Source organism: Dendrobates tinctorius, unplaced genomic scaffold (genome assembly GCF_039654945.1).
Source record: "Dendrobates tinctorius isolate UK_male_01 unplaced genomic scaffold, ASM3965494v1 ptg000157l, whole genome shotgun sequence".
Lineage (NCBI taxonomy): Eukaryota > Metazoa > Chordata > Amphibia > Anura > Dendrobatidae > Dendrobates > Dendrobates tinctorius.
The window spans coordinates 4859994-4879101 of NW_027361824.1; the positions used below are offsets into that span (position 1 = coordinate 4859994).

Here is a 19108-nt window from a genome sequence, read left to right on the forward strand (position 1 = left end):
GGTCGTTGGTAAGTTTGGTCAGGGCTGTCTCAGTGGAGTGATGGAGGCGGAAACCAGTTTGTAGATTGTCAAAGAGCAAGTTAGATGAGAGGTGGGAGGAAAGTTCAGCGTGGACGTGCTGTTCCTGGAGTTTAGAAGCGAATGGGAGCAGCGATATTGGGCGATAGCTGGACATAGCGGTTGGATCGAGGGTTGGCTTTTTAAGGATACGCGTGAGTGTGGCATGTTTAAAAGCAGAAGGGAAGGTACCGGACGTTAGTGATAGGTTGAAGAGGTGGGTTAGGGATGGGATAAGAGTGGTGGTGAGGTTGGGGAGGAGGTGGGATGGGATGGGGTCAAGTGCACAGGTTGTGAGGTGCGATTTGGAGAGGAGACAATTAAGCTCCCCTTCAGTGATGTTGGAGAGGGAGGTTATGGGGTTTGGGGATTGGTCTGGTATACAAAGGGGTTGTGGTGGTTGAACGATGAAGACTTGCCTTGGGTTGTGAAGTAGGCCTGTTTAGCAGAGGTGAGGGCAGATATGAAAGCGAGTGTTGCCTGTTTTGACTGCAGTGAAGTCGTCTTGCGAATTTGTTTTCTTCCAACGCCACTACTTTTCCTCTTTTATATTTTTAATCTACATGTTCCTCCTCCTTCCTGCTGTTTCCTATCTTGTTTTTACTAACTCTTGTTTTTGTTTTTCTTCTCTTTTGAGTTTTTCTTTTTCCATATTTCTGTTGTATATTCCCTTTTTTTCTTCGTCAATTTCCTGTTATATTATTCTCATTGTTCTCCTGTTGCTTCCTTTCTTACGCTTTTCTTAATTTCTTTTTCCTTTTTCCCCCTCCTCCTCATGATTTCTTCTTCCTTTTCTTTTTCCTCTTTTTTATGCTCTTCTTCTTTCTAACTTGTTTCTAGCAGATCTCATGCAACTACTGAATCCCTTCGTATCTGTGATATAACTAGACATCACACACAGATGGTAAATATATACAACTAGCAGATCTCATACAACTACTGAATCCCTTCACTGTTTTTGTTGTAAATAGAAGGATGAGTTCAACCCCAAGAACACAGGAGGCTTGACAGACTTCTGTCTGAGATGGTTTAGTCAATCCTGCATTGAGCAGAGGGTTGGACACGAGGACCCTTGAGGTCCCTTCCAACTCTAAGATTCTATGATTCTATAAACACCATCCCAACTGTGAAGCATGGTGGGGAAATCATCATACTTTGGAGGTGCTTTTCTGCAAAGGGGACAGGACTCATGCACCGTATTGAAGGGTGGATGAATGGGGTCATGGATCGCGAGATGTTCACCAACAACCTCCTTCCCTTAGTAAGAGCCTTGAAGATGGGTAGTGGCTGGGTCTTCCAGCATGACAATGACCCGAAACACACCTCCAGGGCAACTAAGGAGCCGCTCCTTAAGAAACATTTCAAGGTCCTGGAGTGGCCTTGCCAGTCTCCAGACCTGAACCCAATTGAAAATTTTTAAAGGAGCTGAATCTCAATGTTTCCCAGAGACAGCCCCGAAACATAAAAGATCTGGATAAGAACTGTATGGAGGAGGAGGCCAAAATCCCTGCTGCAGTGTGTGCAAACCTGGTCAAGAACTACAGGAAACGTCTGACCTCTGTAATTGTAAACAAAGGTTTCTGCACCAAATAGTAAGCTCTGGTGTTCTATTGTATCAAATACTTATTTCATGCAGTAAAATGCAAATTAATTATGTAAAAATCCTTCAATGTGATTTTCTTTTTAGATTCTGTCTTGCAAAATCCTCAGTTTATCAAATACTTATTTTCCCCACTGTATTTATCAGCTAATCTCATATAAGGCTATAACCCACCGCGAAGAATATGGGAGATATAATTTCATGTCAATCATTTGTATCCTTTGTGGTATGGGATTATAAAACCCCCCTTCAATGTGCAGCTGTAACAGAACACCTAGACCCTCTTCAGTGTGCAGCTGTAACAGAACACCTAGACTCCCTTCAGTGTGCAGCTAGCAGCAGTGTGTGTGTGTGGGGGGAGTCAACCGTCAAAAGGCTGAAAGAGACAGATCTCACACCTTGACCCAGCCAAGCTCAGAACAAAAGGCTTGCTTGCCATGTGGATCCAAACGATGCAGTCTAAATTGCTTTGTTGACTCGGATATGATTCCATAAGGAATTATGGAGATACTATACGTCCTAGCCATACAACATTTATATTGCCAAGATCCCCAGAACATGGCAAACGCCCGCCTGGATCTCGACCTCTTCTAGCACCCAGGGGTATAGAGCTACATAGAACAGCCAGTAGAAACCAAATAGCAAAGCTGTGATTGGTCTCAACATGTAGCAGGGGCCCAGCCAGATCCCATGGCGTCAAAATCGCCTCCCTAGGACCGTTCATTAAAGAGTTATGACTCATCTTAGGTTTTGGAGTTTTTAGCTGACAGAAGCAAGGGGAGGGGATTTAGGTTCTGCCCAGAGGGCAGGAGGGTATTGATCCAAAGTGGATAAATGCTCGTGTAAATCGTGGCCTTTGGCTTTTTCTCTGGAGGTCACAGCGACATATCGTGTAGGGACCACAAGCCTTCCATGTGGCAGCCCCTCCCCCAAAAGCCAGGCCTTGAATCAACTGGTAACTGACCATATATTCTTTTATATCTTTTGTCCTACCACTACCTGTATTGGCATATCTGACCATTGTATATGTGTAACCATTGTGTTTATAGTGTATTGTGTAATGTGCCCTTTAGGTGATTAAATATATAATTTAACCTTGTGCTGCGCTTTTATCTGGATACTCAAATCCACTCGTCTGTTTCTCGATTTGACTTTCCATGCTACCGGAGCTGGTTTCTGGCCCAGTATAATCTGGTTAATGGACCAGGTTTATTTCTAACGAGAAACTGGTGGCAGTCCTACCAGGCTGAATAGGTGCTGTTTCACTGGTGCTAGTAAAAGGGACCACTCAGCCTGTCAGGGTTGCGAGCGAGTCTAATGCCACATCAGTGACTGCGTGGGCCACATCCTCTCGCTCCCCGTGCCTCCCTGGGTCCATGTGGACAGTGGATGTCTGTGTAAAGCTGTACCAAGCTGACCTTATGTTTTCCCAGGGGCTGTGGAATGTCATGTCGGTGATAGTGGGGAGACCGCACTACATGATCCGTCTGCCGTAATAAGGACGTCAGGCCGGGTGACGAGGTGCGGGTTCATCATATGTGGTCAGAGTGGTGGAATTCTGAGTGATGTCTCTGGTGCCATTCTTCACACCCACATTTAGGTAGGAGGCGTTCTACCTGCAGTTGGAACTTCAAGTCCTTCCAGGTTCTGAAAAGATGAGAACAAAGACATTGTATCCTCAGCGCTCGTGTACCCGTCATGTTGCCCTTTGTAGCTGCTTCCTTCCCCTTTGCTGTAGAAACACAAGTAAATTAGGAAGTTGCAGAAATTTCCCATATAAACTTATTGATCGTTATTTGCATCAGCTTAGATCGTCTCGTTAAACGTGGAGTTCCCCTTTAAGTCAGAGCTGTCCCCTGTCACTGCTGCCTCTTGTATGTAGCAGTGCAGTAAGTCCCGTCCCCGGCTCCTAATTGTTTGTTTTCCACCTTTAGGGAACCTATTGATGGGATATTTTGTGGGTGATGAGTCTCCGCTGTGTCGCTGCCCCTCCCCCATTCCCGGCTCATTGATCAGATAGAGGCCGTGCTGCGGGATCAATACCTCATTACTGGGAGGACTCAATTAGACGTCGTCCTGGAGTTTCCTATTGTTCCTCAGTTTTACACTTTCCCCTTCATGCTTGTGACCTCTCCTATTATCGTCCACCATTCCTCCCCGCTCAGTCGCTTATCTATCTCCTTCAACCGTCCTCGCCTCCATCACACATCCTAATCCTCCGGATCTCATGGTTGTCAGTCCTGGCTTCAGCCTCCGCTTCTGCATGGACGACGTTCCTCCCGAAAAGATGAATCAGATATTTATCTGTGAAGCCAAATACTGAAAATCTGCAACAGCCTCCATAGTGTCACTGTTAGAGGTTGTCAGCCCGGCCCCCTGTTACTGCCAACCTGCCTGAGGTTGTCAGCCACACCCCCTTGTATATGACACCCTTGATGATATAACATGTGACACGGCGCCACTTATAGTACAGTCAATGGTCCCCTGGTCCGCCGTCCTCCATCTTGTACCTGTCAGTCTGTGCGCGACCTTTACTCATGCATTTTGTGACATTTTCAGGAGGCGCCAAAAGCATCAATCAGCAAGAAATTTCAGAAGCCGAGGAGGAGGCTCCCCGCACCCAGCACATCCCTCCGCCCCACACCTCGAGAAGGATTTTATTTTCTGCATGTTATTAATCCAAACTGCAATGTGAACAAGAAAGAGAGATGACAGGAGGACTGTGTACACTTAACGGCGAAGAAAACAAGGAGCAAAATAACAAGGCCCCAGCTACAATGTACAGGGATAATGGGGCCCCAGCTACAATGTACAGAGAGACTGAAGCCCCAGCTCCAATATACAGAGAGGATGGGGCCCCAATGTACGTGGTGATCCAATAAATGAACGGTTTAGGGGTAATCTTACAAACAGCAATGCCCTTGCCTGTAAAACCTGATTGATATAATAGAATCATAGAATCGTAGAGTTGGAAGGGACCTCCTGGGCCATCTGGTCCAACCCCCTGCTCAAAGCAGGAGTCACTAAATCATCCCAGTCAGATGTCTGTCCAGCCTCTGTTTGAAGACTTCCATTGAAGGAGAACTCACCACCTCTCGTTGCCGCCTGTTCCACTCATTGATCACTCTAACTGTCAAAAAGTTTTTTCTAATATCTAATCTGTGTCTCCTCCCATTCAGTTTCATCCCATTGCTTCTAGTCTTTCCTTGTGCAAATGAGTATAAAGATGATCCTTCTACAATGTGACAGCCCTTGAGATATTTGTAGACAGCTATTAAGTCTCCTCTCAGTCTTCTCTTTTGCAAACTAAACATTCCCAAATCCTGCAACCTTTCCTCATAAGACAGGGTTTGCAGACCGGTCACCATTCTGGTCGCTCTTTTCTGAACTTGCTCCAGTTCGTTGATGTCTTTTTTAAAATGTGTCGCCCAAAACTGGACACAATATTCCAGATGAGGTCTGACCAAAGAGGAGTAGAGGGAAATAATGACTTCACGTGATCTAGACTGTATGCTTCTGTTAATACATCCTAGAATTGCTTTTGCCTTTTTTGCTGCTGCACCACACTGTTGACTCATATTCAGTCTGTGATCTATTAGTATGCCCAAGTCTTTTTCACATGTGCTGTCACTTAGCCCTATTCCTCCCATTCTGTATATGCTTTTTTCATTTTTATTGCCCAGATGTAGTACTTTGCATTTTTCCCTGTTAAAAACCATTCTGTTAGTTGCTGCCCACTTCTCCAGTTTATTTATATCTTTTTGAATCCTCTCTCTCTCCTCTAGTATTAGCTATCCCTCCTAGCTTTGTGTCATCAGCAAATTTAATCAGTTTACCCTCAATTCCTTCATCTAAATCATTGATAAAGATGTTGAACAATACAGGGCCCAGGACAGAGCCCTGTGGTACCCCACTTGAGACATTCTTCCAACTGGATGTGCAGCCATTTACAACCACTCTTTGGGTCCGATCACTAAGCCAGTTATGAATCCACCTAACAGTTGCCTTGTCCATTCCATACTTAGTCATTTTTTCAATAAGGATTGTGTGAGATACTTTGTCAAATGCTTTGATGAGTGTATAATGAGTATATAAATATATAAAGTATAAGTATATAATGCAATGATGAGTGTACATGACTCTTTTGAGGTAACCATTGTTAACAGAAGAAGACAATGATTTGAAGCCCTAGTCCCTTTTAAAACCCCCCAGCCTGCTCTTAGTATTCAGCATGACAGGGTGATATCAGCTGCCTTGTCCTCGTTAACACTTTCTCCTGAGCTAATGAGAAGATCTAGAATTATAGGGGATCTCCAAAACTCTGTATTTCCTCCTATGGGGCTTAATGATATGAAGTCAAGAAGGAATTTCAAAGTTGGGACTTGCCACTATAAAAAATGAAGCAGCAAACTGTGAAAAACAAAAATTGTATCAGTCTCAAAAATATTGGCCACAGCTCACAGCCTGAGGATTGTGACACCAGAAGACCGGCAAAACTAGAGTCCTGTCGTCTCAGGGCAACTTCTGGCTTCAAATCACCATCACCAGCTTACTGCTTGGCTGCCCCAGTTCTACCGCTAAGATACATGTGTGTGTGTGTGTGTGTGCGTGTGTATGTGTGTATATATATATATATATATATATATATATATATATATATATATATATATATACAGTGTGCAGCATAAATGAGTACACCCCCTGTGATAATTAAGCTTTCAATCAATATCTCACTAGCTACAAAAACAATTTCCACATTATTACAGTTGTGAATTTCATAGAACATTTTTACCCTATAACATCACCGGTTAATAATATAACTCTCATTACTAAATGTTCAATTTTACTCAAATTAATTGATGTAAAAATGAGTGCACCCCACATCAATACCTACTACATCTAATTTTCTGTATGACCTCCATGATGTTTGAGGACGGCTGGAATGAACAAGTTGGTGACAAATTACATAATCCTTCTTTCTCTGTTCTTCAGGATAAGCTCTAGAGCCTGGATGCCAGATAGAGAGTGGTGACAATTTGTCTCTTCAGAGCTCCCCAGAGGTGTCTTGTTTTCAGATCAACTCTATTAGATGCCCCAGTTCTGGCGCTTTGCTTGTCTCTTCACACTTGCTCTGTAGCGGTGGCAAGTGGGGTTCATACTTGTGGGGTTGATGACAGCTGTTTTATGGCTGCTGACATGAAGCAAACAAGTTAGTAATGTAAAGGCATCTATATGATGCGTATCCATTACTATCCCCATTGTCAAATTGTAAATAAACACACATTTAAAAATAAAAACACAGATATATTCACCTAATGCCCATTCCATTGAAGCCCTAGTGTCCTGTAAAAAAAGTGAAAATTAAAAATAGCAATCATGAGAAATTTCTTAGGGCGAACTGTAGTGAACTCACTGAGCTCTGCACTGGACCGTGAGACTTTCTCACGGTGCTAGTGATGATCTCACTGAGGTCACCGCAGTTCATCGGCCTGGCTCACAGCTAAGTTAGCTGGGAGCGCAGCCTCAGTAACCCGCGGTAACCTCGATGACATCACCGCTACTCACGCCGTGCTCGCAGCATCTAATTCTCCCATGGATTTCAGCATGGATGGCTTCATCTTGGCACAGTCCAGGTTGAAAACCACTTATCTCAGGCATGGATTATGTCGGACAGGTGAGGAATATGGTTGCTGTTTATTTTGGGGGTTTTTTTCAGGAGACCAGGGCTTCGATGGAATGGGTGTTAGGTGAGTATTATTAATGTTTATTATTTTCTGTTTTTACAGGGCACCAGGGATTCAATGAAATGGGCGTTAGGTAAATATAACTGTGTTTTTTATTTTTAAATAAAAAAGTAAAACGTTGAGTATTTTTATTTCAAATAAAGGACTTTATTCCCGCTATGTGTTTAGTTACAATTTAAATATGGGGTTAGTAATGGATAGGTGTCTTATAGATGCTTCTCCATTACAACGCCGTGGGCTTGATGTCAGCAGACAATACAAAGGTGACATCAATTCCACAAATATGAACCCCACTTGCCACTTCTACAGGGGAAGTGGGAAGAGTTGGGGAAAGTGCCAGGCTTGGCGCATCAAATAAATACACCTTTTATGGGTGGCTGCGGGCTGCTATTTGTAGGCTGGGGGGAATATCCATAGCCCCTTACCAGCCTGATAATTGCAGCTCCCAGCTGTCTGCTTTTGGTTGGCTGGTTTTCAAAATTGAAGGGGGCCCACAGAGTATTTAAAAATGATTTCTTTATATAATTCAAAAAACACTGTATGGACCCCTCTATTTTTGATAACCAGCCTTGCTGAAGCTGACAGCTGAGGGTTGTAGCCCACAGCTTTTAGTTTTGCTGGACTGGTTATCAAAAATAGAGGGGAACCTCTCGTCGTGTTTTTAAATTATTTATTCATGGCGCCGGCTGATGATTACTCCCATCAGTTGCCGCCTGCTCTCGCTGTTATCAGTGTCAGCAGTTGTAGGCTGATGAAAGTAGTACTCTATCATCAGCCGATGTATGGGAGCCACTGCTCATTGACCTACCGTAATGATGATGCACATGACAGTGTGTATGGCAAACGCTGGATGTTCGGGCCCCCCATTCATTTGAATGGGGTCCGAGTTCGGTTACTGTTCTGGTACCCGAACCCAACTTTTTTTTAACTCTTCAGCCGAATCAGAACAGCCACGGGACCGCCCATCACTAATCAGGAGACGCTTGGCCACTGAGTCACTGTCACCTGTTCTTTTTAAATGCAGCAGATGAGCGTTTTGTATCATTGTCTTGTGGGAGAAATGCTCGTTTACTGAGGATTTGGACTGATGACGGCATCTTCTCTGTCACAATAGAGCAGGGCTTCTGTGACTTTGCCATCCCGTCAATGACATGTAGCCCCCCAACATCAGCAGCTCATGTGTACCCCGAGACCAGCAGCTGATGTGCTCCCAGACACCAACAGATCATGTGCTCCTCAACACCAGCAGAAAAAGGACACGGCCACCACCAGGTCTCACTGGGGGCACCAGGCATTTCTCTTTGTGCTCCTCATCACACAATTTTGCAGCCATCAGTTCCACAAACCTTTCTCTTGGTCTCATCCCTCCAGAGTACAGAGTCCTAGTGTCTCCATATTTTTCAGTATACGTCCCGACACATTGTAGATGGCTTTTTGTGTCTGGGCTTTGGGAGCGGCTTCCGCCTTGAACGTCCCCCATGCTGCCGCTCCTCTGCGGTGTGCCCGGGCTTGTGTCCGCGGTCCAGCTTTCTATGTCTTTAGATAACAGCAGGGAACATACAAGTGGATTTTTTTCCCTCCTGTTCAGGTGATGACTTCTGTGGTTGCTGGACGTCTCAGAGATGCTGCAGCTCCATCTTTGTTGCATTTTCTATCACTATCACTCCAGTATCTGACTGATATGTAAAGATTTTCTAATCTTGTAGCTGTCACCTTTTTTGCATAAAGAAGTTATTTTCTTTCTTGGTCTTGTGACATTTCTCTTCCATGTGGTGCCATTGCTGAATGCGTGTAATGGAAAGGGATTAGGTATCACACTTTTATAGTCCCCGGTCTCTGGACACCAGTGTAATTAGACTTATCTGTAGGTGAATTTTTGGTAATTAGAACTTTGCAGTCTAAACTTTACCGCCTAGGATTTTCGTTGGGGTGTACTCATTTTGGCAACATGGTCTTGAATGGATTTGTCAGGAAAAAAACTTTTTTGGGTGCAAAATAACAAATCTTTGCAATCAATGGCTGATATTTGTGGGAGTATTTTGTATTGTTATGCTAAGCACTGTATATATTTAATATAGTATGTATGTCAGTATTACCAATAATAGACAAGTAATTCTGCCACACTGTGACCATATTACCAGCATACACAGATGTGACTAAATAATACCACCATACTGTTACTGAACAAATCCCAGTTATCAGAGGCTAATATTGCCAGTAATGCTGCACTCTATGGACATATAATACCGCCATAACAACTTCATATTATAAGTAATGAAACACACTGTAGTGAGTCAAAAATTCCAGCCAAACAGTGACCGTATAGTGGTAGATACCAGCTCTGTAGGAATTAAATCCAGTGACTCCCAGCTGATCTATTTCCAGTCTGGAGCCCATTATTTTCTCTTCTCCCTCTGTTCCAGAGCACCATGAAGACTTCCACTTCTCATCTGCTGATTTCTTCTACTCGATAGTCCTATAACCTGTAAGAATCCCACCTGGAGCCCTACATACAGTATTAATAGTACCGTGCTGTTGTTTCCCCTAGAATAACAGTACCCCCACCACTAATATTGCCCCCACTGCTAATAGTGCCTCATTTGTACCCCAACCACAAACAGTGCCCCCATTGTGCCCCCACGACTTATAGTGCCCCCACGAGTAATAGTGCCCCCACCGCTAATAGTGCCTCATTTGTACCCCAACCACTAATAGTGCCCCATTTGTGTCCCCACCACTAATAGTGCCCCATTTGTGTCCCCACCATTAATAGTGCCCCCTTTGTGCACCAACACTAATAGTGCCATCTTTGTGTCCCCCACACTAATAGTGCCTGTGGAGACACGGTGGTCAGTGGGTGCTTTCATCTGCTGGCCCGGCTGTCTTTAGCAAGTCTGCATGGACCAGGGCTCATACCACTGAATGACCACTCTCTCTCCCCGTGGGCAATACACTACACAGAGTGAGGGTAAAAGTGTGTGGCAATAATTTAATGAACCACAGCACACAATAGCAAACAGAACAGTCCCAGCAATTACCCCCAAGATGGTGCAAAGTACAGAGTCTTACCTGTTATGAATGGGTCACCGAGGAGGAAAAAACCTAAAACAAGCTAAGCCCCACAAAAACCAGAGAGGTTGGTAACTATGCAGATTGCAGATCCCTGATCCCAACCACACAATTAGCAGCAGCCGTGGAGCGTACCTACGATGAACCTAGACGCCTCGTCACAGCCGGAGGACTAAAGCCTAAAGCAAGAAAAGGGGAAAACTAACTGCCCTAGAGCAGACCCCAAAGGAATAGATAGCCCCCACACATGTATTGACGGTGAAACAAGATGAAAACACAAACACAGGCAGGAAAATAGGCTGAGCAAACGATGGGGCCCAAACTAAGTAGAAAGGAGAGGAAAGGAAAGACACTGTCTGCAATCTGCCCAAAACCCTACAAAATAATGTCCAAAACTTCTGATAACAAAATTAACCCTGAAGTCACTAGACTTCTCCCACTATATCAGCACTCTGAAATATTCTGAGACAGAGCAAAGAGACCAATCTAATAAGGGACAAAAAGCAATTTGGCAAATACAGATAAATAAGAGTGGAAATTCAGCACAGCCCCAGCCGGGGCTGGCTGACCACACAAAAAACTGAATAGAACAACAAAATCAAGTGTGAACATTAGCAGAAAAACTTAGCTTGAGCTGACTGGAACAGAGCTGAGAACCAAGACCTGACAAGCAGAAGGAATCACCAGCACCAGAGTAGGGCGTCGGCTGTCTTAAATCCAGTCTGAGATTCCAGAGATCCAATCGTCATCCTCCTTATCAGGTGGCAGATCTCCACTGATTAAATCAGCCTCACTACCTCCTGTTACCACCAGAGGGAGCCTGGAAGGAGAACTCACAACTGGTAGACCAGAAAATGAACTCACAACACTTACCCTTCCGCTGTCTCGCCGAGATTTGAGCTGCTTCCAGTGTTGCATACCTCGACCAGTGGCTCCCCACTTTTGGCAGGCCCCCACAGTGAGGAGGTAGCGACAAGCTTAGGAAGCTAACTGAAAGCAGTGAAGTATGTGGCCAGGTGAACTGAATGTCCCAACCTGGATTCTTCAAGACGTCTCTGGGGTTTCAATGATGGTCAATAAAGCAGTCCTATGTTCTACCAGCCGGTTCCATTGTAACCTAAGCTACAATCTTGAAGAGTAATAAATTCAATGAAAAGATCCAGCTCACCAGAGACCGCATCCTGACATCGGAGCACGAGACCGCTGTGTCAAAGCGCTTGGATTAGAACAATGAAGAAAGGAATGTACAGCTCCAAGATGTAGTGAAAACATATAAATCCTTTTATTCACTTAATCCATTCAAAGGTGAGGTTAAAAGGCTGCACAGAAAAACAAGGCTTGTGTTCTCAACGCGTTTCTGGCGTTTCTGGTGACTTCGCACCCTTAGTCACCAGAAACGCGTTGAGAACGCAAGCCTTGTTTTTCTGTGCGGCCTTTTAACCTCACCTTTGAATGGATTAAGTGAATAAAAGGATTTATATGTTTTCACTACATCGTGGAGCTGGACATTCCTTTCTTCAATCTTGAAGAGTCCCACTGACCCGAAGAAAAAGTCTCTTTATACAGAGGCATGTAACCTATTTTTAGATTTAACCAGTGTCCTTCACTCCAACCTCACAGAGAAGTATAAGAATGGTGACAACCAAGTTGCCTTGTTTGATTATGTTATCCGTTTGCACATATTTTCCTCCTCTGTTTTAAAAATCAACAAACTATCTGGGCTAGACCATGTATAATGAGCATATCAGCAGACCTCACTATTCATCGAGGATAAGAGCACACTATGTTATATCAAATATCAGCTTACAAGTCAATATTCCAGGCTTACACAAACAAAAGTCTGTTTTCTTGACCAACACTTAAATCCAAAAGCCAACATACAGATAAAAAGTCCATTCTTCTTGGTTTGCTAAACATAGTCGTCTGGGTAATTAAGATATAATCTGGTTTCCACACAGAACCCCCTTTGTGCCCTCACCACTAATAGTGCCCCCACTCTGCCCTCACCATTAATAGTGCCTCCTTTGTGCCCTCACCACTAATTGTACCCTGCTTGTGCCTCCATATAAGACTCCATATAAGAACAGTCTTCCACTCTCTAATGCCCCCTTTGTGCCACCATGTTATTGATGCCCCTTGTGTAAAGAGGAGGGTGATGGTGGTATGTGTGGGGCTGTGATACAATGACTTGTGCTGATTGCCCGCAGCTGCTGCAGATCAGTGATTTATAATTATGCATCTGTCAGGAGGTAGATGGGGCAGAACAATGCTCTGCAATGAGGTCAGTGATCTAACAATCTGCAGCTTAAGAGGCTCAGTAGTCTGCAGAGATGATGGATCTGAGTCCTCTGTGCTTTACACTGCAGCACACTTTTGGATCTGATAATACGACTGAAGAAATGAACAATGCTGTCAGTACATTGAATTACCGCGCCGATGGTGCCGCTGCTCGAGCTGCTGGAGTCGGCGCCGTCTGTTCAGCACAGATATGATACAAAGGAACAATCACAACACGACAATGTAGGATGGGTATCCATGTCCGGCAGGATTGTGTGACACGTGGGGGGCGAGCGCCGGAGCGGTAGTTTGGGGGGAGTGGGGGCGGAGGGGGAAGATTTTCTCATTTTATCTTCATCTCATATTTTATTATAAACAAAATTGAAATCCTGAGAAATAATAATGAAAAATGAAATAACCGGAGGAACGTCGCATCCTAGAACCGCGGCGTCCGAGCGCCAATCATCGGCGAGATCGGCAGAACACTTCTGTTTATGAGGATTGTTCATCTCTTCTCGTATATTGGAAATTAGAATGGGGCAGCCGCCAGGTTACAGCGTGTTACAATGTATCAGTGCAGGGAAAATCAATCAGAAGTTAGTCTGGACTGGATATAACTGTAACAAACACTCAGCTCTGAGAACGACTAGTGTCACATTGTAGCCTTCTAATTATTGGTCTTCAGCACAAAACTGCCGGAAAGGTGCAGCGTCTATGGTCACCTGCATTCACTTCTGTCTTCTCTCCCCGCAGGACGCTTTGCTGACACTTGGTTCCGCCATCGACATCCCTCGCCTCCGGGAAGCCATCAAAGATGCCATTACTTCTGTTTTGCCAAAAGTGGTGAGTTTTATACAACATCGAGCAACGCAAGCAAAAGCCGCTTATCACAGACAGAATTATACTCTACTGCAGCGCTCATAATTCTGCTGTCTTGTCTATGGATATAGTCAGCAGACATTCAGATAACGGCTGTCATAATAAATCAACAGAGCAGTGAGTGCAGCTCTTGAGTATAATGCAGGATGTAACTCCTCTCTTCTCTCCCCTTCTCTCAACTTCCTTTCTCCCTCCTTCTCTTCTCTTCTCAACCCTTTTCTACTCTTTTCTTCCCTGTTCTGTCTTCTCACCCCTTCTGTCCCCTTCATTCCCCTTCCCTCCCCTTCTCCCTCCTTCTCTTCCCCTCTCACCCCTTCTCTTCCCCTCTCACCCCTTCTCTTCCCCTCTCACCCCTTCTCTTCCCTTCATTACCCTTCTCTCCACTTCACAGCCCTTCTCTCGCCTTCTCACCCCTTCTCTCCCCTTCCCTCCCTTTCTCACACCTTCCCTCCCCTTCTTTCCCTTTTCTCGCCCTTATCTCCCTTTCTCTTACCCTCTCTCTCCTTCTACCCCTTACATCTCCTTCTCCTCAATTCCCATCTCTCGCCTTCTCCCCTCTTCTCACCCATTCTCATCCATTCTAACCTCCTTGTGATGTACAATGTCTGTGAGGTATGGGGTTTTGTCCACAAAATATGATGTTTTCTGTTGTAACTTTCCAGAAAGATCCGGCAGATATGACAATCCAGGCTGCTAGCTCTGCAGCTTCATCCCTCCTCCCTTCACACACACACAGAGCAGTGCCACCCCCCCTCCTCTACAGCCTGTGTTCGCACTAGTAATAGGAGACCCCCCTGCTGTTACAACCATTTGTTTCCTTCTCTCCTCTTCAGAGCGGGAAAAACTTCTTTGTTTGAAACGAATAAAACTATGAGAGACTATACCATAAGAACCAAATACCCTAGAGATATGAAAATCACATTTTTGCAATCCGGGCGGTCACAGCGTCGCTGCCGTGGTTCTGGCGAAGTGTAATCCTTTCAGAACCTGAGATATGTGTTCCAGCTAAACGGTGTATCAGAACTACTGCATATTTGGTCTTGAATTATTGTACTCAACAAATCACAACCAATGATGCCCTATATGTGTCTGTGCGGGCTGCCCCCACGGAGTTATGATTAGTATAAGTTTTCTAGTGTAATTCTACATCCAAAAGAGAGAGGTGGGATTAACCCAGCATGCATCTCTCCGTGATGTCACATAGCAAGTCTATAAAGCATTTCCTGGACAAAACCAGAGCAGAACAGCTCAAGTCGTCGTGCTAGAAAGATCCCCAGATGAGCGGAGAAGTGCAGCTCCGCCTCCACCCACCTTAGCCGCATGGTCTGCCTAAGGAACAATATGGAACTGTGAGTGTACTCTCTTTGTTTTCTCCACTTTTATTTTATACCTGTACTGTACATATTTTATGTCTCAATTTTATAGCAACTTTTATCTGTAATCACTGTCCTCTTTCGGAAAATAAATGAAATAATTATTTAGATCTGTCTCTATGCTCTAAGACTCGAACTATACGCCTTTGATAGATAATCGCTACTAATTCAAGGGGTTTGCCACGGACCCTCTTAATTTAACACTGTGAATTAAGTAACCGTGACTGGTGGCAGCACGTTGTGCACGGCTATTGCGGCTTGCTGGCAGTCTAGAAGGGTCTTATATAGCTGAATGAGGGGCTGCGGCCACAGCTGATAATTCCCTTACTGCAGAAGCCTAATTGCCGGTTCACAACAGGCAGCCCGTCCGGCGACTAATTATCCTAGGTGCAGTTCCCTGACTGACCTGAGGGTAAGGGGGGCGCCGGAGAGCTGCGAGTTCCAAAGTGGAACTGAGAAAGTAGGATATACATAAATCCCCGCAGTACTTGGAAGATTGATAGCAGTGGTGGGGCATCCAAATTAAACTCCCCCTGCGGCAAAATGTAGAGCGAGATTAGCTTGCTGGATATTTTTGGTCACATGGTGCCAGTGTTGGGATAACTAAGATAAGCCCCACTGCGCCTGTGATAGCCGTGTGCCGGCATTGTGTCACGCCCCTCCGTCCGCTGATACACCGGTGTCAGTGGTGGGATTGTGACATAGTGGTGACACAGGGTCCGCTGTCCGTCGCGTTTTGGTGGCAGCGGGACCCCCGTTAGTGTCGCCCGTAAGTGGACGAACGGCGGTGGGCTGTTCGTCACATATTGGTGGCAGAGCGGTGGGATAATCCTAGAGCATTAGTGATTTGGTTTGAGCAATCATTCCTCTCACTAAAAACCTGCACGGTTCCTGTGGGAATCCTGCATCATAGGTTTTGGAGAACAGACTCAGTGGTTACTAGTTCTGAGACATTTGTGTGTACGTACAAGTATTCCCTCCCATTTCTTCGTTTTTCTTTTTCTATCTTTCATTTGGCAACCTTGGCGGCAAAAGGAGAACCTTGGTACAACCGGCAGACAAAGGAAGTTCTTGCTGGGTTATGCACGTACCAAGGCCTTGACGCCACGAACAAAAACAGAGCTCAAATGATCGCAGCTCTAGTGCAGCTGGACAACGACCAGAATCCAGCGAGCGCAGAAGTTGGCCCAAGTGACAATGGGGCTGCAGCAGAGGCTCCACTCATGAGCGCGGGCCCCACATTCAACCAGAGCACGCTGGACCCCTACCTGCAAGCGGCCTTGGACGCACTCCCTGCCGAAGACCGTGACGGACGTCTGCAGCTGATCCAGCAAGCTCAAGAGAGAGCAGAGCAGCGAGCCGAGCGGGAGGCGGAGAGACGCGAGCGCCAAGCTGAGGCTGAGAGAGCAGAGCAGCGAGCCGAGCGGGAGGCGCAGAGGGCCCATGAACTGGAGGTACTCCAGCGGGGTGGGAATGCCCCCACAGCCCGAAGCAGTGAGCCCAGCAGCGTCCAGACTCCTAAACCCCGACCAGAGCACTTTCCCGTGATGGAAAAGGATGGGGACTTGGACACGTTTCTGCGAGCCTTTGAGAAAGCCTGCAGACAGTACCGACTGCCCGAAGACCAATGGGCCAGGTACTTGACCCCAGGGCTAAAAGGCAAAGCTCTGGAGGCGTTTGCTTCTCTTCCGCAAGCGCATGATGATGACTATCGCGCCATAAAAGAGGCGCTGATCGCCAAATATCGGCTGACACCTGAGGTATACCGAAAGAAGTTCCGACACCTCCAACGTGGCCCACATGATAGCTACAGTGATGTGGTGCAAGGACTCAGGACCCACTTTGACCAGTGGATCCATGGACTGTCCGTTGAATCCTTTGAGCAGCTACGGGACCTGATGATCAAAGACCAGTTCCTGCATCTCTGCCCAGCTGAGGTCCGACAGTTCATCCTGGACCGCGAACCAACGAACGCGGACAAAGCGGCGCAGATCGCCGACAACTACGAGGCCAACCGGAAGCCCGAGACGCGGAGGCCAGTCGCCACCAGCTGGAAAGGGGGTAAGCCAGCAACCAACCCCAATGCCCCAGCTAGCCGTCCCTCCGGAGGCCCTGTCCCTGTTGCCAACCACAGGCCGGCTACTGACAGTCGCCTGTGTCACCACTGCCAGCGGCCTGGTCACTTCTTTTACGCCTGTCCGAATAGGCCGAAGAACCCCCCAGCCAAGGCCCCCGGGCCCAACGCCTCTGTTCTTTTGGTGGGAGGTGTGGTTGGGAGGGCTGACGACAACGTTGAACCTGTTCAGGTAGGGGCCCGTCTTGCTACAGGCTTCAAGGACACCGGGGCTGAACGAACCCTCATCCGTCCTGGACTGGCGGCCCCTGAAGAGTTTGTTGAGGGGAAAACCCTGACTGTCACCGGGATTGGAGGCACCCGTTGTCCCTTGCCAGTGGCACGAGTTTTTCTTGACTGGGGTGCCGGGAGCGGGTTGAGGGAGGTGGGAGTGTCTGAAAACCTGCCCACTGATGTTTTATTGGGGACTGACTTGGGGCGGATGGTTGCATACTACGTCCCTGACACCCTTCCCCAAACTGATAATAAGGGTAACGTTAACCCTGATGATGATGATGATGACGGGAAACTGAATGTGTTACCTGCTAATGCCTTGATGAGTAATGATGCAACTAACAAACATTCCTTCCCCAGGTATGATGCTGATGCTGATGTGAATGTACCAAAGCAAACTGATAACCATTCTTCTCCTAGGAAGGATGATGATGATGTTGATGTATCTGTGCCGACTGAACCCGTTAACCCTTTCTTTGAAGCGGTAGATGTGTCCACAGGTACCGAAGTGCTCAGCCCCGTCACTCTGCGGAGTGAGACGGCTGAGGAACTCCTGGCAGGAGTAAGCAACGGTGCTCAAGGAAATGGGGAGGTGCATGGGGACCATGAGGAAGGTAATGCCATGCAGCTGACCAGTGCCACCGAGGAAGGTAACTGGCCCATAAGTAGCACTGCTCCTGAAGTGTTGGGGGTGGATGGGGAGGTAGAGCCCAAGCCCGCACCGGCTGGTGGGTCTGTAGAAATCCCCAGGGAGACAGCATACATAGCAGCTGTCACACGCAGTCAGAGTGCCCAGATCGCAGGTAACGCACTGTCTTCTGGACCCTCTGCTGCTACAGGAGAGACTGAACCAGAGGTGAACCCAGAGCCGGTTCCAGAGGGTCCCAGTAAAGAGGGGACCCTGACGTCACTTCTGGCAGCCTCCAGCATGGAGTTCCAGGCTGCTCTGCACTCAGATGCCAGCCTGGAGAAATTGAGAGGTCTCGCCGAGACGCCCACCTCCAAGTCTGATAAGGAGAGGGTGTTCTGGGAACGAGGAAGGTTGTACCGGGAGACAGTACCCGGAGATCCTAAAAAGGAGTGGTTGAGGGAAAGACAGCTGGTCGTCCCCTATCAGTTCAGAACCGAGTTGTTGCGGATTGCCCATGAGATTCCACTCGCTGGACACTTGGGGATCAGCAAAACAAAGGCATGGCTGTCTCAACACTTCTATTGGCCCAAGATGGGGACAGATGTAACACACTACTGCCGCTCCTGCGCCACCTGTCAAAAAGTGGGTAAGGCGGGGCCTGCTCTTAAGGCTCCCCTTATTCCTTTGCCGGTGATAGAGGAGCCTTTCCAGAGAATCGCGGTGGACATTGTAGGACCGCTGTCCGTCCCCAGCAGCTCCGGAAAGCGATACATTCTCACCGTGGTAGACTACGCTACCCGGTACCCAGAGGCAGTAGCTCTGTCTTCAACCAGGGCAGATAAGGTGGCTGACGCACTGGTGACCATCTTTTCAAGAGTAGGATTTCCCAGGGAGATGCTTACCGATCAAGGGCCCCAATTCATGTCTCGCCTAATGGAGGCTCTCTGTGAGAAAATGCAGGTGACGCAGCTGGTATCGAGTCCGTATCACCCACAGACTAATGGTTTGTGTGAACGTTTCAACGGTACCCTCAAACAGATGCTCCGCATACTGGTTGAGACCCAAGGGCGCGACTGGGAGCGGTACCTCCCACACCTGCTGTTCGCTTACAGAGAAGTTCCGCAGGCCTCG

At 46.8% G+C, this 19108-nt stretch overlaps 1 protein-coding gene across 5 annotated transcripts in view; it reads left to right on the forward strand.

Moving 5' to 3' along the window:
- The window catches only part of PDE2A (phosphodiesterase 2A), an 806220-nt gene that overhangs the window by 414198 nt on the left and 372914 nt on the right, over positions 1-19108 (forward strand). For all 5 annotated transcript variants that reach the window (XR_012220656.1, XM_073548493.1, XM_073548490.1 and 2 more), the window contains one exon: positions 13501-13590. Coding sequence is in view for 4 of the 5 variants with exons in the window: in XM_073548493.1 (XP_073404594.1) it covers positions 13501-13590 (90 nt within the window). In the remaining variant the exon portion in view is untranslated. The remainder of the gene's footprint in view (positions 1-13500; positions 13591-19108) is intronic.